The sequence below is a fragment of the Haliotis rufescens genome, unplaced genomic scaffold (assembly GCF_023055435.1).
Source record: "Haliotis rufescens isolate VD_foot unplaced genomic scaffold, xgHalRufe1.0.p SCAF_17, whole genome shotgun sequence".
Taxonomy (NCBI): domain Eukaryota; kingdom Metazoa; phylum Mollusca; class Gastropoda; order Lepetellida; family Haliotidae; genus Haliotis; species Haliotis rufescens.
Window position 1 is genome coordinate 7,856,411 of NW_025963857.1, and position 21,350 is coordinate 7,877,760.

Sequence of the window (21,350 nt, forward strand, 5' to 3'; positions counted from 1 at the left end):
GTATCATTGAATACAGTCCATTCAATAGCCTTAGTTAAGTCATTGCGATAAACTTATCAGCAAAGTTCTGCTTTGATAAAACGCTGTGCACCAGGGTAACAATACTACATCTCCCCGAGAAGATGTTTTAGATTTCTACTCACTGCTTTAATGATTAAAGCGTTCATATCCCCTCGGAGCTGTTGGAACGATAGACGAAAACATGTTTTGAATGATACCTGTCGACAATGTCGATGGACTGATTCAAAATACAGAACGTCCCTGCAAGAGAATAACCACTATCCGCGAAAACAGAGGGCAAAATAGCTGTGAAAAAATTCCGAATGGACCACTGTATATCAGTGATGACACCAGACGTTCGCGAAAAGGATAGCGCATGAAACAGTGTAGTCCATGACCGTGGAATATATTTATTTTATTAAAAACAATAATCTAGAAATGCATACAAAAGCAAGTCTAGCCAGCTCAAGCTAGCTCTATTCCACACAGGGAATTTTATTTTATTTTTAGAGTCAAGAAGGATATTGTGTAATATAAGATTTTAGAGACTTAATGTTAGTCTAGAAACAGTCCTTCCCTCTCGGTTGCTCGCCTACCTAGCTAACCAACAGCTAGTTAACCAACATCCGATGTAAACACCTTCAGCCACCAGTGGTAGGCTTGGTGGTGGGTTTCGTGTTTGAAATTAAGCATCCTTCCTGTAAACAACCTGCCTCGCTTTCTTTCATACCCCAGCACCGATCCCAATCGTCGCCTCTAAATAGAGTACTAAAGACTTATGATGGCAGGGTTCCCCCGCGTCCCTATTTATTTAAATTGCAAACAAAAATATGTAGACACCGTTTGTTGTAGTGTGTGTAGAACACAGATAGACGCAGAATGTTTCGTCAGATACCCTATGTTTAATTTATTTGTATTAAATATTTTTATTCAGGTTCATTTCAACTATGATTTATTAAATGGCTATGTTGCGCAACCCGTATTACACAATAACAAAAGCCATAAGACCCTCCTCTTTACGCAATCCTCACCCAATAGGGTCTTAATTAACTCCAGTGGGGAATTGTGATATTTGTGTTTACGTGTCATCTTTGTGTAACTGTATAAAATGTCCATCTCCATGTATATTTTCATGTAGTCTGGTATTTCGACTATACGGACGACCGCTAGCAGGATGTGTCGCTCAGAGGAAACGCCCACAGCCTGAGCTGGATCTTCGCTCAACTCATGTATGTCTGAGCTGGAAACTCGTCGTTGTTGTTGTGCTGTCAGGGAGATATTCCGCTCATTGTGTATTTGTTGTTTATATGTTGTGTTCCAACACTTATGCCTATTTATTTTGTCCTCTATTCCACCAAAAGAATTTTTTTTGAGACGGTGTTATTTTTTGGCTACAAATATAAACGAAATATCAAAGTAGGTACTTTCAAACTGTTGTGTCAATTAAATTTTTACTTGTAACTCTAAATACATATAAGTTTATGTAAGAAACATGTATCATGCGTCGACAGTTAAAATTGGATACATATGTGTGCAGTTTTAATAAACAAACAAACGCATATTTGTGACAGATATTTATATTTTTCTAAACAAAATGACCATATACAAGTCCCTTTTTAGCTCACTGGAAATTGTAATTTTTACAGAAAATCTTCAAATATGTTCATTAGTGCGGCAAATAAAGAATAAAAAATGCTGACTTTTCGAAATTCAACACATATTCTTTCTGTGCGTGTGTTCGTGGCACCAAGGTGAATTCTTCACCATTTCGGTATTTCTTTCTTTGCCTGCATCATCAGAATATCAGCTGGGTTCAATTACTTGCTAATTTTTATATAATAGAAAATATACAACTTCAACGCAAGAGATTACCAGCCTCGATTATCCGCCGAAACAGTTTCCATTGTACGCAAAACCTGTCCATGAAAACCCTTCCATGGAAGTGTTGAAAAGAATAAAGACCACTCTCAAAAGTGCCAATTCATTTGACATAACTGTCAAATTGATTCTAGTAGTAGTAGTAGTAATAGTAGTAGTAGTAGTAGTAGTAGTAGTAGTAGTAGTAGTAGTAGTATAACAATAGGAAAATTATCAATGTCTGTCCAGACTTATCAGAGAAATATCTTATTTTCGAATGAAGCTCCCATGTGATTATATAGTAACCATGGACTCTTTCATTGATTATGCATCAACCTGTTATCTTGATAACGTTTTAAACCAATAAAGAATGAAGCAACAATCAGACACAATATATATTGAAAATAAATTATTTATTCTTCGTGATAGCTACATGCCTATACATATTCCCTTTCACTGACACAAAGGTATTTATATATACATTCTTACAGACATAATGTGATACACTGAATTTCACAAAACAGTTGACCTACTCTTACATCAACTACGGTTGACACATTTACATGATTTAACTGACAAAGACGTGAATGAACAGAGACGTCAATCTCATAGGGAATACACATCTGGATATAATGATAAATCATACCAATTGGTCCTGGAATTGTTTCTAAAGCATCAATATTTTCGCATTTTGTCTTGCGGTTGTATTCCTGTTAATTTACTAACCTGTGTTCTTAGCACGATGCAAACCCATTCCGGGTTCAAAAATATGTTTATTATATACAGCAACGAAATATGTATAATTGTCCGGGAGAAATGACGGCCTTATGGTTCTTCATACAATTTCCAATGATATAATTGTCAGTCCACCCCTCCCCCTCCCCGACCCCAGGGACCACTACAGTGTCCCCCTCACGTTCTCCGAACCATCCCGGTACAGCTCCCCTCCTCGTGTTTTAACAGCAATGACATTCTGGAGAAGGTTTTTGTGCACAGTTTACAGGCATACTTCTTGATGTCCGTGTGGGTCTGGAGATGTGCTCTGAGGTTGGATCGGTCCGCGAACGCCCGGCCACAGTGGGGGCAGGAGAAAGGCTTCTCCCCCGTGTGGGTCCTGATGTGACCCTGGAGCAGCCAGGGCCGGGAGAAGGCCTTGCCGCACAGCTTACACTTGCAGGGGAGGGTGTGGGTCCGGATGTGCATCTTCAGGGCGCCCAAAGAGGAATAGGATTTTTCACAAAATTTGCACTTGAAGTCTTTTTTTATTTGAGACGTACAATGGAATTGTTTATGCTTGGAAAGTCCGCCGAATGTGGAATAACTTTTACTGCATGCTTCACAGTTGTATCTGGGGGGTTGCGAATGGGTAGCGGGGTATATTTGGTCCGTTTTGGGTACCATTCCTCCTTGTGGGAGGCTGACCATTTGATAAGGTCGGCTGTTTCTGAGACAGGCCAGCCAGGCGTTTATGTTCGGATAGGGGCTGGCTTTGGAATGGAACGCCGATGTTTGATAGAACGAGCTTCGTTGACGCAGCAAACGAATAGCGTCGAGGTGGGAGAGGCAGTTTGGGGGGTATACTTCTTTACCCGGGAGGGGTAGATAATTGTCCGAGCTGATATCCCCTCGCCTTACATCCCCTGGGCAGCTATTAGCACGAAGAACATGTTGATTCCCGTAGGGTATCTTGTCACGCACGGGTTCAATTAACCATGGTCTAACGATCGGCTTGAACGCGCTCTTGGGAGTGTTTTGCGTCTCATTTGAAACCAAACTGCTGTTTAATCGTTCCGCCATTTCCCCTTCCTTCGATGTCTCGTTTTCCGAATTTCTGATGATTCCATTTTCGTCTCTTTCAGTGGCAATTTGTCTCTGACTTGACTCCTTGTTAACTCCCGTGTCAGAGGGACTTTGGCGAGAGGCACCCCCCGGGCTGGTCTCGCTCTCCGCAGTCTTACCCCCGGGGCTCATGGCGAGGTAGTCGAAACTGTTTTCCCGATTTTCCAGATTGACTGCGACTGAAAAAAAACACAGACATAAACATTTGGGAATTGATTGAAATAGAAAAAACTACAAAAAAATGTAAGAAAATAAAATGTTATAAAGCTTAAAGAATTAAACTTGTAAACCTTGGGAAAAAATATCAGCGTTCAGTTCCTAAGGACGGAGGGTACACAATGTTACAGTTGGAAAATTAATCACCTTAAGTGTGCGTTTAAAAAACTATTTTACTGAAAGTTGTGAAATACATTATTACCGCTTCAGAAGTGTTTCAAATAACTTGAAATCATTTCAGCATTTGGTTAAGAACCGAAGGAAATGGTTATTAATGAAAGCAAATAAAGGGAAATTCTGGAGAAATTTGTTACTGGAATGTTTCCAAAGCATAAAGTAGAAATGCGCGCGAGGCTTTCGGAAATTACATGCTCAAGTGAAAAATAGCTTAACTCTGTTGTTTTTAAACAAAAGAAATTCTAAAAATTTCATTGACTATGACATGCTTGTCCTGTTTTGAATGTTGTGGTGGGATATAGTTTAATTTAATAGGAAACGAAGTTACTGTGGAATAATTGCTTACTTCGTGTAATTGTAGTACAATAGGAGAATATTACAGTCAGGCGATATAGAGAAAACATATGTTTCTTAGATAGAATTATCACAACATAATGGAATAGTTATTACTTATAGAACTTATAAGAATATAAATAAGAATAATTTTGAATTTATACAGGAACGGAATATATTTTATATGTGAATGAATGTAATATTCTTTTTCAGATAAACACAATATTGTTTTTAAAATAACAATAAACTAAAGTTTTATTTTCTCTTCTAATAATGCATTCACACAAATACCAGATGGCATCGTACAAAAATATAACAATTCTCAAACACTCAAAATGAATTTAGAAAATTATTGGAAAACTTGTAGCTTCACAAACATACAATATAAGTTTCAAAGTAACCTAAACATGATACCCTGTATATTTGTTGACATTAAATGTTTATGAGAATTTTTTAAGGAACAGTAACAAGAAAAATATGGATATTTATAAAATATTTGAAAGGTACAAAATGATAAGTTGAACATACCTGAGTGAAAGTCGCCATTGACGGGTGTAACAAAGCAGGATGAGTCTTGCACACAAGGTAGGTCTGATTCGGAATCGCCAACACACCCAAAAGCTGGGTGTTTCTTGATCAGGAACGCACGGGGCATGTTTGCAAAGGAAAAAACTTTGTAAGCATCAAATCGTTCTCTAGGCGCGTTCTCAAGACAAGTGTACCGTTATTTGGCACCGATTCCACTCTTTGTGTGCAGTTGTAGAACTTCTACACCCGCCGAAACCATCCACCAGACCAATTGCAGAAACTCATGTGCTAGCCATCCAATCAGGTGCCGTGTTAATCACTCGGGGCTGCCCCTCGCGCAACGTCGCAGCACGAGCTCGCTACGTCACGGCACGCGAATAATCTGACAACCACAGGTGCCTTGAGTGAGCGCTCGGAGTCTACGAGCCAGACAAGATGCTAATGTCTTCGTGGAATTCAAATAACCATGCTGCGTTAATTAGACTTCAGGGTACCAAATGGAGGTAGATTGTTATTAGATGGTTCGCAAATTAAGAAGAAATCGCTTGGGAGATTGTGGCACTGAATAAAATTAATTCGACACTTGACAACTGACAATGTCTTATTTGACGCCCACGTGGGAAGATATATGTTTACAAACAGTTTGGTTGTGTGTCACGAAGTGACGTGAATGGACGAACCTCCTCAGATGAAAAACATGTCGATATATTTTTCATACACTCCAGTGTTTGTATGAAATTGTAAATTTCTGCGCATGTATCTATCACAGTTTATCAACTCTCTTCTTCAAAACGATTTCCGTTTCGTTCCTCAGTCGATTGATATGGCGCTGGAAATGGCTATCACATCTCGCTGTTCCTGCGAAACATACTGTCTGTTAAAACTGCTGGAACACAGATAAACATACGCCGGGGTAAACAATGACCAATGTCATCTGTGCTTCGTGATTGATAAAATACATAGATGCTTCATTTCTGAAGAGACTAATAAATGAAAAAGTAAAACCTTAACAAAATACACCATCACATTAAATGTTTCAAAAAGAACGACGCATAATAATTGCCAAAGTGAGTGAGTGAGAATAGTTTGACGCTGCTTTTAGCAATATTTCAGCAATATCAGGGTGGGGGACACCAGAAACGGCTTCACACATTGTACCCATGTGGGGAATCGAACCCGGGTCTTCGGCGTGACGAGCGAACGCTTTACCCCACTAGGCTACCCCGCTGCCCTGACAGAACGACGATTGGGTGAGTGAGTTTGGTTTAACGCCGCTTTTAACAGTAGTCCAGTTATATCACGGCGTGTCAGCGTAATGTGGGAGGAAAGCCCGAGGTGATGCAGGTCTCAGACGTTTACCACCACTTCGGTGAAACCCACGAGCACGGGAATGGTGCTGACAAACCTAGAAACATAATTTGGGTGAACGGTGATTCGAACCCACAATCATAGGTTTCTGGCGTGCCCAAGGGACGCAACTCTGCACAGCGAATCGCGACGCCTGAGACTTCTGGGCTAACCGTGCCCCGGCAGAACAAAGAGGATATACAACAAGGGAGGGAGGGGTACTCTCAGAAAACAGAAAACAGGAGAAGAGGAAAGGTTCTTTCGAACTTTCGAAAAAATTTTCATTGACTAAGTGTTAGCTGGATTAGCTCCTGTAACCATGATTACTTCACACCATTGGATCCATGTGATAGTTAAATCAGGCGCCTTGAATCAGGAGACAGTTGACAGATGACAAAATGATTATCTATATATTTACAGTAAATAAAGAAGTTGTTATCCATAAATTGTGTCTATTTTGTCACGTGGCAGTTACATCACATCATTTTATCCACGAGGCAGTTATATGACACCATTGTTTCCATATAACAGTTACCATCTTGCCGAGGCAAGGGAGTTAACTGACTTTAAAAGCCCAGTTGCACCATCGCCGAACTGGCCGGGAATTTCTAGGCTCGATCGTAGCGCAACCAGTGGCTATTAAGAGTTATGTCCCTTCTATATCCCCCTACTGACCAATCAGATTCCACCTCTCATATCGCTTGCATTTGCTTAAACAAAATCGATAATAAAGATCTTTATCAAACAAAACGGGTTTTACGTCGGGAAGAGCATCATATCACTTGAGCACCTTGATTAAAAACATGAAAGTATTTGGAAAATATGTGTCGACGCCCAGGGTACACATGCTCTGAAAATCTTGCAATCGAACGAATTCGGCACGGCAGTTGCCATGTTGTTTATGAACCGGGTTTCGATATCGTTAGGGGATTTTGATTGGACTATGCACAGACTCCATAGTTCCAGCCTAGTTCAGCAAGGGTGGAAACATCACCTCGCAAAGTCCATATTATTGTTACATAACACCACATATAATTTCACAAACATCGTCACAGAGTAACTGGGTACTGAGAAACAGAGAATTCTTTAGGTGAAATGACGGACTTCCTCGTTGAAAACATCTGTGTTCATATCGGGAGAGGTGTGGTCGGGTAGCCTAGTGGTTAAAGCGTTCGCTCGTCACGCCGAAGACCCGGGTTCGAATCCCGACATGGGTACAACGTGTGAAGCCCATTTCTGGTGTCCCCTGCCGTGATATTGCTGGAATATTGCTAAAAGCGGCGCAAAACCATACTCACTCACTCATATTGGGAGAGAGACATTTATGCAATAAGTAGACATACCAATGCTCATGTGTATCCATGTTGATTGGAATTTCTGCTCGGATTGGCAAAATCAAAACAAGAGAATTTGGCCAAGAAGTTTAACGTCAGCTTTAGGATTATCGATGATCTTATTTCGTTCAATAACGGCCAAACAGAACACTAGAAACATCCTCATCTGTTTCATATCTAAATCTATGCATAAAGATTCAGAGTGACAGAAACTGACTCTTTGACAACTTTCGTCAACTGACGTCAACTTTCCCTGTATGTTGAACAATATTCCAGAAACTCCAGCCTTTGCTGTCTACATTTCACAAATTTTGAGGTACAATTGAGCATGCTCTTTCAACGAAGATTTCAAAGAGCGTCATACGACTCTTGTCCAAAAGTTGTTTGATCAGGGTTAAAACATTCAAGGCCTCGCTAAAACTTTCAAAACGTTTTATGGTAGACACGTGAAGGAAATGTCAACTCGTCAGCAACAAAAAATATGCCCAATGCAATTACCTGTTTTGACTTTACCGTATGTTCTCGTTACCAAAAGACGTTCAAAGATGGTACTTGTTGTTACCCTGTCTGGCTCTCGGCATTAAGGGGCTAAAACAAGGACTGGTCGGCTCGGAGTCAGTATACTGTTTCTAAGTGGGATATTCATGTTAAACTGCGGCATGGTATCTCAGTGAGCTAGCACTATAAATCGGCATCGGTCCGGACTAGTACAAGCAGCCACACCCACACACACAACTTGCACGTCGCTATATAAGTGCAATAATCTTGGACGCGACGTTAAACCCCATTTAACCTCACCTCACCTCTCGTGGTTTTTCAGGTGACAGTTGACTTGCCTTTCATGCCCTGGCGTGCCCGCAAACGAATTGGCAGGATACGCTCACCTTCTTGCGAACACCTGATATCATCACAATTTGATAGTGATTCATAATCACATTCTTATGATATAATCGTAAACAAGAGATTTCTTATGAATATCGGAAGGGGTTTGACGCTATTATTTTACAGCAGCTCTAGACCTGATAAACCCTGGAGTGAAACTGGCGTCCTCTTTTGTATAGTTTGTTTAAATTCAACATCAGTCATCAAGTCCACTCAGACTTCAAAGGCAGCTCACGCCAAGTACCGGTTGTCACGGAAAGATGGCCGCTCGTGACCGGCCCCTTCCTCACGCGATGAAAGGAAAGTTAGAAGTTACAAACAGACTCATATCAACATACAAACACGGATCCATTGAGAAACATTGTCCGTCTTGAAGATGGGTTATTAATTAAAGGCGTCAGAAGGGAGCGCGTGATGAGCACGAGCGCGCGTGCACACCGCACGTGCAGCTGTTGCGGCCCAAGTGAGGCATGTCGTGTTCAAAGTCTTGAAGCAAGATCTCGAGAGGACGCCGTAGGGAGTCCGAAGGACGAGCCAGACCCCCTCCCAAGGGGAATTAGACGCAGTTGCTACCTCTATATACCTCTCGTAGTCTAGCTAAGTAGTGAAAGTAGAATTATAGCAGGTATTTAACAAATTTCCAAGCCTTTGAAACCAAGGCCAACATTTGAAGGAAGATCATTGGAACAGGTATTTAGTGAATTTCCGTAGCCTTTGATATTGACGCAAGCTATTGAAATCCAATTATGTTTACAGCCTTCAAATCTCATCACTATAATAATATGTGGTGCTATTGGTGTAACGAATATTGGCGTTAAATGCCGCGTGTGATGACGATTAGCTTTGATTCTGTCCTATATGTGAGTTGAGTTAAGCTCAGTGGGTACAGTAACCACACTTCCGTATTAACATTCTTTGAATCAGTCTGAAGTTGATGCACTTGTACTTGAAGACTTGATGACTTTAATCATTACTTCCAAATGGTCCTTTCATGTGAGTAGACAGTGTGTAGTGTGTCTAGGTAGTAGTCTAGAGTGTTTGACAAAAGACAAGATGAAAACAAGTTTGGGAAATTAATAACACACGTACATGTCGAACTGAAATATTGTTTATAACGTGCGTTTGGGATTATTCCTTTGACGTTTTCATGTCAGTGAGCCCCGCAAGGATTGTGGACAGAATATGTCCCCAGCACGCGTACCTGAAAAACACAAAGGCAGTGTTTTGGGAAAGGAGAGGTGCATTCTGAAATCCCCAGTTGTAAAACAAGAGTTAGCAGTTAACATACAATTGTTAGAAGTTAACAAAGTTAACATACAAGAGTTAGTCAGCTGAAAGGACATAATCCGCTATGCAATTTGGTTTAATAATATACCCGTTTGCTTCAAAATCGGTGGGGTGCATGTCTTAAAAATAACACGTGATCATGGTTTCTTTATTGAATTTGACATACACATAATAACGAAAGTGTCAAATATTCATATATCTCATCTCCCCAGCAACACCCCCCCCCCCCGCCCCCCCCCCCCCCCCCCCCCCCCCCCACACACACACACACACACACACACACAGACAGACACACACAGATACCCTCCTATTAGTTCCACGTGTCGGATGTTACACCCCACTACGTCAGTGTTGGTCACAGTCGACTGCACCTCTCAGCCCCAGTCCTCTCCCAGGCAGATTGAAACGCCCACTTGTGCTGTTGTTGTGTTTGGTCCCTTTGAGTTCGTTATAACTGTAGTTTACTGTATACGTCTCAATTGATTCTATCATATGTTCTATTTTCAGTTGAAAATATCTTAAGTTAGCGATAATATATTAAAAATAATTAACAGAATTGGCGCTTAGTCAGCACTCAAAGAATATATCTACATAGTTTGATTTTATAATATACAAGTTAATTAAAAATAAAAAATAAAAAATATACTGCATGATACACAACTGTTGATTGGTATCTGTTTGCAACATTTCAGACAAGGTAGGTGTCATGCGGTTGCAAGTTCATCTCTTACCTCAGTCTTCGTTGAACCAATATTTTTTACACACGTTTACTCAAAAACATTACTTTTTACACACTGTAGCAGGAATGAGTGAAGGTTAAATAGACACAATCAAATTTACCAACAATTCTTTCAATTTTCAATTACGTTCAAAACAAACTCACTATACTTTCCTTTGTCCCTCTGTTTATCATGATAGAATGTGGATATTTCGATCAATACTTTGATGGTAATGGTAATGCTTAACATACCAAATGTCCATGTTGTCGATTAAGGAATTTCATTATTGTCTCATAATATATGTGAATACTTACTTAATGGATAGCCACATGCCCTTTTAAGAGAATTTAGTTTACATCAAAACTATGGACAGTTTAACGAGCAACGGTATTTTGTTTATTTTACTATCTATATTGCATCGATGTGAACTGGTTACATTTTACTTTTAATTCCATGGACAATTAATATTTTATTTTGTCATCCAATGTGACTTCTGTTATTTAAAATGTCATCCATGGACTATTAATATTTTATTTGTCTTCCAAGGGCTATAGATATTTAATTTGACACCCATAGACTATTGATATTTAATTTGTCATCTTTAGGTTATTGATATTTAATGTGTCATCTATAGGCTATAGATATTTAATTTGTCGTCCATAGGCTATTGATATTTAATTTGTCATCTATAGGCTATTGATATTTAATTTGTCGTGCATGGAGTATTATTTTTTAATTTGTCATATCAGGAATGTTGATATATTCTTCCGTGGACTATTGATGGTTAATTTGTCATCCATGGAGTATTGATATTTAATTTGTCATCCATGGACTATTGATTTTTAATTTGTCATCCATGGACTATCGATATTTAATTTGTCATCCATGGACTATTGATATTTGATTTGTCATCCATGGACTATTGGTATTTTAATTTGTCATCCATGGACTTTTGACTTTTAATTTGTCATCCATGGACTATTCATATTTCAATTTGTCATCCATGGACTATTGATATTTTAATTTGTCACCCAAGGACTATTATTATTTAATTTGTCATCCAAGGACTATTGATATTTTAATTTGTCATCCATGGACTATTGATATTTGTCAGCCATGGACTGTTGATGTTTAACTTATCAACTGTGGACTATGTTATATTGTCAGCCACGGACTGTTGATGTTAAACTGTGGACTATGTTATATTGTCAGCCACGGACTGTTGATGTTTAACTGTGGACTATGTTATATTGTCAGCCACGGACTGTTGATGTTCAACTGTGGACTATGTTATATTGTCAGCCACGGACTGTTGATGTTTAACTTATCAACTGTGGACTATGTTATATTGTCAGCCACGGACTGTTGATGTTTAACTTATCAACTGTGGACTATGTTATATTGTCAGCCATGGACTGTTGATGTTTAACTTATCAACTGTGGACTATGTTATATTGTCAGCCACGGACTGTTGATGTTCAACTGTGGACTATGTTATATTGTCAGCCACGGACTGTTGATGTTTAACTTATCAACTGTGGACTATGTTATATTGTCAGCCACGGACTGTTGATGTTTAACTTATCAACTGTGGACTATGTTATATTGTCAGCCATGGACTGTTGATGTTTAACTTATCAACTGTGGCCTATGTTATATTGTCAGCCATGGACTGTTGATGTTTAACTTATCAACTGTGGACTATGTTATATTGTCAGCCATGGACTGTTGATGTTTAACTTATCAACTGTGGACTATGTTATATTGTCAGCCACGGACTGTTGATGTTTAACTTATCAACTGTGGACTATGTTATATTTGTCAGCCATGGACTGTTGATGTTTAACTTATCAACTGTGGACTATGTTATATTGTCAGCCATGGACTGTTGATGTTTAACTTATCAACTGTGGACTATGTTATATTGTCAGCCACGGACGATGGCGATGCATCTATAATTCGATGAAATGACACAGTTTGTTTGTTTGTTGTTTAACGCCGCACTCAGCAGTATTCCAGCTATATGACGGTGGTCTGTAAATCGAGGACAGACAATCCAGTGATTGACATCATGAGCATCGATCTACGCATTTGAGAAACGATGACATGCATCAACCAGGAATTGTCACAGGAAGAATACATATGTACAGTTGTTGAAACAAAAGTATAGTTTTCCCCTAGTTTCAGTGGTCCGTGCTCCGTTATAACGCGTCCTGTCGATATAAACTGTCGTTCCATAGATCCTATTATTTGGATTTTAGATTATATCATAAATTTTGAAAAGAAGATCAATTAAAATAAAAAAATTAAAAAGCAATTATCACAACAGTTTAACAACCTACATATAAGAAGATATTCTCCGACTTTGCTTGTCGTAAGAGGCGACTAACGGGATCGGGTGGTCAGGCTGGCTGACTTGGTTGAAGCATGTCATCGACCCCACTTGCGTGGATCGATGCTCATCATGTCAATCAATGGATAGTCTGGTCCAGACTTGATTATTTACAGAACGCCGTCATATAGCTGGAATATTACTGAGTGCAGCGTTAAACAACAAACCAACCAACCAACCCCAAATGTTTTGTATCAAGACTAGACTAAACACCAACAAATTCCATCGATTTGGTTACCCGTATACGTCGGCACACCTTGTCGTTGTAAAGCGTTGCCCCTGTAGCATTTATCACCTCGATACTACATCCTGCGTGATACAACACCCACCTCCTATTGGATAAGCCGGAAACCTATAGTCGACCTACTGGAAACCTCGCATTTAGCATCAACAGGCGCTAAACGCGATATTTCAACCAGTTAGTGGCCTGTTAACACTAATTATTACCGCCCGATACCGATACAAACAAGGGATACTATTCTTATACCCATCAGGAACAAGTAGCGGGCAGCCAGTCGCGTGCCACTGTTTACTGTTAAACACTAACACAGACGCTCCGACTGAGATAAAAACGGTGTAATTTATCAAAGACTTGAGGCAAATGACCTCAGGTCAATAAAAGCCTCTCTCTGTGTAAGCTATCTCTCTCATTAAGACGGGTCAGCGTGTATGGCAAGGGTTCTTTGAAGTCCATAATACCGCTCTGTTTGGCGTTGATGAGGGTAAATATTGTCTTCATCAAGACTCTTGTTTTCACATTAATACCAAGTGTATCGGCGAGTGATAACCCCTAGTGGTCAGTCTGTATACTTCCTTCTTATCTCAAGTGGTCAAACGTCCATGCATCATCTACAAAGGGGCGTTGACTGACCACGTGTGGCTACTTACGTGCCGTCTACGCAACATGTTGCTGATGATCGAGGAGATTAGAGCAATGTTCCGTACATACTAGTTGGTTTAGGCAACTGTTAGATGGCTAATCTGGACCTAATGGTGTTATCTTAGCTGGATTCGTTAGTAATACGACTTCAGTAAACTCACCCAAATGATTGAACTCTTCTTGAATGATGCGTCTGATTATTGACAAGGATTGTGCACCCATGAAGATCCGGGGTAGAATAGGTCTTCAGCAACCCATGCTTGTCGTAAAAGACGGCTATGCTTGTTATAAGAGGCGACTAACGGGATCGAGTGGTCAGGCTCGCTCTCATGGTTGATGCATGTCATCGTATCCCAATTGCGTAGATCGATGCTCATGATGTCAGTCACTGGATTGTCTGGTCCAGACTCGATTATTTACAGACCGCCGTCATATAGCTGGGATGTTGCTGAGTGTGGCGTTAAACAACTAACAAACAAACACAACAAGTAGAGAGTGAATATTGTTCAACACTGAACTCCAGCACGGAGGCCTGTAAATAATCGTGCGTGGGTCAGACAAACCAGTGACTGACATGCTCAATGATCCACGCCTTCGGCCCACGTTCTCCAAACCAAGCAAAGACTATGTGACCTCTAAAGACCAGCAATGCAATTCTTGAAATCTTATGTTAACCCATTTCTCCACAGGTTTATGGCAAGGAGAAGAATTGTTTTAAGGAAAGAGATGGATGTTGGAGCGGCACATATATATCAGAATGTATAAATTGTTTGAAATTTATTTGAATTAATTTCAGTCTAAATACTATTTTGAATACAAATACCCTTTCACTTAATGTGGCGTTGGTGTTAGACCAGCCTAAATGAAAGCGACAAAAACCAGTACCACAATCATAAGGTTTTTTTGTAGGAGTCCATTGTACGATTCCGACTATATCATAAGAATGTGTTTTTGACTCACTATCAAATAGTGATGAAGGTGTTCGCGAATAAGAGAACATCGGTGACACCCTTCACAAACACATGCAAAGGCAAAATATATAGAACCAGAGTGCCTACAGAGAAACCCCGGAAAGTCCGGACAACGCGCTTTCCGACCAATTCCTGTTTCTATCTATTATCATAGGGAGAATACTAAGTACCCACGAGTCATTTATCCGGCAAATGTTAATTCGGGAGATTCGAAAATCATCGAAAGTTGGTGTAGCCGTATACTAAAATACATACAGTCATGAAAGACTGTTGAGTCATATCTCGTGTTACAGTGCTTAGGAGAATGCCTCAAGCACAAACACATTTACAATGTAAGGACTGGAGCATTTAGAATCGTATTTGTTGTATATTTGAGAAAAAGTTAATATATACAGGGTGAGAAATACAGCTTTCAGGTTTAAATGATTTACACTACAGTTACTGTAAATCGTGAAATTAATGCGTCTCCAAAAGAATGCGACCGCTGGCCCCTAGTCAATAATGCGACTCAATATGAATGCGGAATGCGACACCCCCTACTTACTTACTTACTTACGTACGTACGTTTACTTACTTACTTACTTACTTACTTACTTACTTACTTACTTAGAGATTTTACGTGCACTTTCCGACTCCAGCGTATTTCGCACACGGGCCCAGCCAGGCCATTTAATGCGTTTCCGAAAAGAGAAAAGTTGTTTGGCAACCCAGTAGGGAGGTTTTAGTGGTTGCTTATATAGAATTTTGGAAATATTGAGATTTGGAATAAATGCCGAGAGGTTTTGGGAGGAGAACTACGGGAGCTGGGTATGGTAGTATGTTTGTTTATGTGATTTGGATTTGGTAGTTTATTGGGTTTTTAAATGCGATTTATTAGTCCTATTTTGATTAAAAATTCGCATAAGGATTTGAATTTTTCTAGTTTAATTTGTGGGTTTAGGATTGCTTCTAGAGTAAGAGCCTTTTTTAGATTGAGGGTGGTTTGTAGTGTAGTTCGGTGTCTTAGGTAGTGGGTGCAGTGTATGAGTGCGTGTTCTGGGGTTTCTAGTTGTTTGCAATGTGGGCAGTTTCCTGTTGCGTGTTGTTTTATTACTTTGAGGTGGTTATTTAGGTTGGTGTGTCCTGTTTGGAGTTTAGTGATTACTCTGTCGATTTTTTTGGACGGATGTAAAATCTTTGGTTTGGTTAGGTTTTTTTTGAGAACTTTTTTTATTTAGCTTTTTAAGTTTAGATATAACTTATGCCATTTTTTGGTGATTATTTGCATGTTGACACTTTTAATTTCTGATTTTGAGATGGGTAAGTTTAAGCTTATTTCTGGGATTTTAAGGGATAGTTTAGCTGCTTTATCGGCGTTTTCATTGCCGTATATTCCTACGTTGGAGGGGATCCAAATGAATACTATGTGTTTGCCTGCCTAAGTTAAGTCGTTTGAGCTTCTTAGTATTTGATTTATTAGTTTAGGGCGGTTTTTGGTGTTTTTATTTTGGAGGGCTTGCAGTCCACTGAGCGAGTCGGTAAGTATTAAGATTTTTTGGTGTTTTTTAGATTGTTGATTATGAAGGGCTGATGCCATGCCCATTAGTTCGGCCGTGAATATGGTTTGATTGTTTGGGAGTCGGTAGGGTTGTGTGGCTTTAGTTGGTTGTGTGATGTGGACTCCGAAACCTGTGTGTTTTGAGATAGGATCTGATGATCCGTCTATGTAAATGTGACACCAACTTGGCCAATTTTCGTGTATGTATGCTAGTGTGGTGGTTGTAGCTATGTTTGGGTCGGTTTGTTTAATTATTGTGCTAGCTCCTATTATGGGTGTTTTAAGTTTTGGGGTGAAGATGTTTGATTGTTTACAGTTTTGTTTAAGATTGTTTATTTGGTGTTCATTTAAGTAGTTGGTTATTCTTTGGGATATTGGAGTAAGTAGAGGGTGTTTTCGAGCTAGGGCTTGGTTTTTTGGGCTGATATTTTTGTTTGTTAGGTTTTGGATTAGGGGGTTTGATTGAGACGCGGCCCAGAACTTTAGGGTTAATTGTTCCCTACGTAGATTTAGTGGCATTTCTCCTGTTAAGGCCTGGAGTGAAGTGTAGAAGGTGCCATGTTGAGTTCGTGTTATTAGTTTTAGAGCCTGATATTGGATTGAGTCTAGTTTTTTGCTGAGGGATTTGTTTAGGGTGTCGTATATGGCACAGCCGTAGTCTAGTTTAGATCTGATTAGTGATATATAGAGTGAGAGGAGGGTGTCTTTGGAGGCCCCCCAGTTTGAGCCAGTTAGGCATCTTAGCGTATTTAGATATTTGCTATATTTGGTTATTAGGTTGTTTATGTGACCGTCACAGGAGAGATGTTCATCGAAAATTAGTCCTAAGAATTTGGTTTGTTTTAGGAATTGGATTGGTTTGTTGTTTAGCTGGAGGTTTGGGTAGGCGGGTTTCATGTTTTTGTGTTTAAATACTATTCCTGTTGTTTTTTCCGGGTTAAGGGAGAAGCCCCATTTGTCAGCCCATTGTTGTATTTTGTTTAGAGATTTTTAAAGTAGATTTGGGGCCATTTTAATGCTTTTAAAGCGGTTCCAGAAGGCTCCATCATCCGCAAATTTATATGTGTATATTTTAGGGGATAGGCCCTCGAATATATCATTTATCATTATATTGAAGAGTGTGGGGCTGAGGATACTGCCCTGGGGAGTGCCATTTTCTAGGGGACATTTGTCCGATAGCGATTGGTCTATACCCACGGTTATTTTACGATTGTTTAGGAAGTCCTGGATGTAGTTTATTATTTGACCTTTGAGTCCTATTTTTTGTAGTTTGTGTATTAGCCCGTCGTGCCATACCATGTCGAAAGCTTTGGAAAAGTCTAAGAAGATGCCTGTTGTATATTGTTTGTTGAGTTGTCATGTCTTAATGTCCTGCTCTAATCGAGCGAGGTTATCTAAGGTTGAGCGGCCAGGAGTGAAACCGCTTTGGTCTGGGTTTATGATGTTATTTTGAGTTAGTAAATGTTGTAGTCTGTTTTTAGCCATAGATTCCATAGAAGTCCTCTTTTTAGGTTTACAGGAGAATTCTTACCCTCATCCAACCTTACATTAATCCAATCACACACCTAATAGCACCGCTCATTAGCACTGATTAGAGTACTTCCGCTAAAACAATACATGCGCGCTGGCTCTTGTCGGCCTTTGACGCAGTCGCAAAGAACGAAGACACCGTGTTGCGTGGGTAGCGTCTGTCTGGACTTGCAGGTGTGATCAGTGATGACTAACTGACTGACTGATATAGGAGATTTAACGTGCGCTTTCCGACTGTAGCGTATTTCGCACACGGGCCTGGCCGGGCCATTTAGTGTATTGCGAAAAGGATGAAAGTGGTGTGTGCAATCCAAGAGGGGGCTTTTAGGGGTTGCTTATATTGAATTTTTGGAATTTTTAAATTTTGAATAAATGCCGAAGTGGGTGGAGGAGGGAACTAAGGGTGAGGTGGGTGTTTGTATGTTTATTGGATTTTGGATTGGTAGATTTATGAGTTTTTAGATGCGCTTAATTAGATCTGTTTTGATTAGGAATACGCCTAGGGCCTTGAAGATTTCTAGTTTATTTTGAGGGTTTAGTATTTCATCTAGAGTAGGAGCCTTATTTAGATTGAGGGTGGTTTGTAGTGTGGTTCTGTGTGTTTGGTAGTGGGTGCAGTGGATGAGTGCGTGTTCTGTGGTTTCTGGTTGTTTGCAGTGGGGGCAGTTTCCTGTGGTGTGTCTTTTAAGTTTTTTTAGGTGGTTGTTTAGGTTCGTGTGTCCTGTTTGGAGTTTTGTAATTAATCTGTCAATTTTTTTTTTTGGGGGGGGGGGGTTCTAGGATTTTGGTTTGGCTAGTGATTTTCTAGGTACTTTTTTGATTTGGCTATTTGAGTTTTGATATTGCTTATGCCATTTTTTGGTCATTTTGGGTTTGTTTTCACTTTTAATTTCTGATTTTGAGATGGGTAGGTTTAGGCTTATTTCTGATTTTGAGAAATAATTTAGCTGCTTTATCGGCGCTTTCGTTGCCGTAAATTCCTACGTTGGCGGGGATCCACAAGAAGGTTATTTGTTTGCCTGCTTTTGTTAGGTCGTTGGAGCTTTTAAGTATTTGGTTTATTAATTTAGGTCGGTTTGGGGTATTTTTGTTTTGTAGGGCTTGTAGTCCACTAAGGGAGTCGGTGAGAATTAGGATTTTATTGTTGTTTTTAGATTGTTGGTTATGCAGGGCTGAGGCCATGCCCATAAGTTCGGCCGTGAATATAGATTGGTTGTTAGGGAGTCGGTAAGATTGTGTAGATTTAACTGGTTGTGTGGTATGGAATCCGAAGCCTGTGTGGTTGGAGATCGGGTCTGAAGATCCGTCCGTGTATATGTGACACCAATTTGGCCAATTTTCGTGTATATATGCAAGTGTGGTGGTTTTAGCTATGTTTGGGTCGGTTTGTTTATTTATTTGGTAAGCTAGCGTTGTGTCTATATTGGGTATTTTGAGTTTAGGGGTGAAGATATTTGATTTTTTGCAGTTTTGTTTAAGATTTTGAGTTTGGTGTTTATTGAGGTAGTTGGTTATTCTTTGGGATATTGGGGTGAGTAAGGGGTGTTTGCGAGCTACAGTTTGGTTTCTTGGGCTAATGTTTTGGTTAATTAAGTTTTCGATGAGAGGGTTTGTTTGGGACGCGGCCCAGAAATTAAGGCTTAGATGTTCCCTGCCTAGATTTAGTGGCATTTCCCCTGTAGTGAGGTGTAGGAGGTGCCATGTTGGGTGCGTGTGCTTGGTATTGTATTGAGTCAAGTTTTTTAGATAGAGAGTTGTTTAGGGTATTGTATATGGCACAGCCGTAGTCTAGTTTTGATCTAATTAGTGCTGTATAGAGTGAGTGGAGGGTATCTTTGAAGGCTCCCAAGTTAGAGCCGGTGAGACATCTTAGTGTGTTAAGGTCTTTGCTGCATCTAGTTTTTAGGTTTTGGACGTAAGCCTCCCAGGTGAGGTGTTGATCGAATGTGAGTCCTAAGAAAATGGTTTGTTTTTGGAATTTGATTGTTTGGTTGTTTAGCTGGAGGATTGGGTAGGCGGGTTTCATGTTTTTATGTTTGAATACTACTCCTGTTGTTTTATCTGAGTTAAGGGAGAAGCCCCATTTGTCTGCCCATTGTTGTATTTTATTTAGAGATTTTTGGATTAAGTTGATGACTAAGTGTGAAGAACTCTTTTTATAATACAGTAACTGAAGTGTTTTCTATAAATAAACAACACTTGTTCTGCCGTTTATTAGATGTATATTACACCAAAATATACACACGCTATTTACGTTTCACCCAAAGGTTTTTATTATATGTATTTTTAAACTCCCGGACGTCTGATGAAACCTTCCGGACGTTTCCGGTGGTCTGTTGAAACCTCCCGGACGTTTCCGGTGGTCTGATAAAACCTCCCGGACGTTTCCGGTGGTCTGATTAAACCTCCCGGACGTTCCCGGGCGTCCTCGGACGTTAAATAGTAGGACCCACGAACACGGGTTATAATATCCCGAAACGATATATATTTTTTTAAATATTTGATTGTTACAGAGACACATGACATCGAATAAGCTTCTTTGTACAGCTGCAGAGGTGTGGGATATTGTTTCTTTGTGTGGATATTCACAGATACATTCCTCGAACAAGGAAGCTGCCTAATATTATACACATACATTTGGTAGGTTTTAATTATGACATTTGCATTTTTTTTCCCTTCATTTGCTGTAGCATTGGACAGATTCATTCCTGTTCCTCTACGTCTAGGTTGGGAAATTCTTCGATGCGCGATAGACGTTGTTTTCACAAGTCTTTTCCTTTTAAGCGTGTATATATTACAGTCAACTTGTAAAATGTGATTCTCTCAGGCAGTTTATGAAATGTGTAAATATTTCAGTCATTTGACTTAAAAATCTGTCCATTTCTTTAACAGATTGACTAAAACTGATTAAGACGATCAAAAGGGCTTATAAACATCACAATAGATTATTATGTAGGATTAGAAGCCAAACAATATAGAAATGTACTTTTCATCGTAACATTTTCAGTCTCTTGGTGATGATATTAAACATAAAAATGTTTGGAATTCGTTATCATAATAATACAGATGGACATATTTTTAAATTAACTGAATATTCAGGCTTTAAATATATTTCCTAAGTGAAATTTTTGCACATTTTGACTGTAAAAAATATAAACACGATGAAATAAGCAATGCTCAGGAGAAATATTTACTTTGTGTTGCAAGTCAAAATAGTGTAAACGAAAATCGCACATTTACTAAGCAAGTGACTTATCAAAAGTTCGTCACCATTACCGATGTTACCCACAAAGATACCTACATTTCCATATTATTTCCCAAACTGTATTTCATTTTGTCGATAAATGTGACCATACGCCCTTATACTATCAATAAAAGTGACAAATGCGCTTACGAATTGCGCAGCACAGGCCGCGAACTTGTCTAGGGTTCTGCTATATCATCCGGGTACTCACGGGGGAAAACAATAACAAAGGCAACAACCAGCCCCGGGGAATTGCTTTAGATCAGTGCCCCTTTAA

The 21,350-nt window shown here is 39.6% G+C and overlaps 1 protein-coding gene across 1 annotated transcript; it reads right to left on the reverse strand.

Annotated features, from left to right (window-relative positions):
- Positions 1-2,281: 2,281 nt before the first annotated feature.
- Positions 2,282-5,182, reverse strand: LOC124123219 (zinc finger protein 358-like). Its single transcript, XM_046486551.2, has 2 exons — positions 4,951-5,182; positions 2,282-3,875 (listed from the first exon to the last, which is right to left on the reverse strand). Exons 1-2 carry the CDS (start codon positions 5,075-5,077, stop codon positions 2,770-2,772), a joined length of 1,233 nt encoding a protein of 410 aa, XP_046342507.2. The 5' UTR covers positions 5,078-5,182; the 3' UTR covers positions 2,282-2,769.
- Positions 5,183-21,350: the final 16,168 nt, after the last annotated feature.

Bases quoted from the DNA above. Each gene is read 5' to 3' on its own strand.
- LOC124123219 (XM_046486551.2), bottom strand. From the start codon at position 5,077: ATGCCCCGTGCGTTCCTGATCAAGAAACACCCAGCTTTTGGGTGTGTT. The intron at 3,876-4,950 runs GTATGTTCAACT...GTTTTTTTTCAG, and splicing joins CAATGGCGACTTTCACTCAG to TCGCAGTCAATCTGGAAAAT.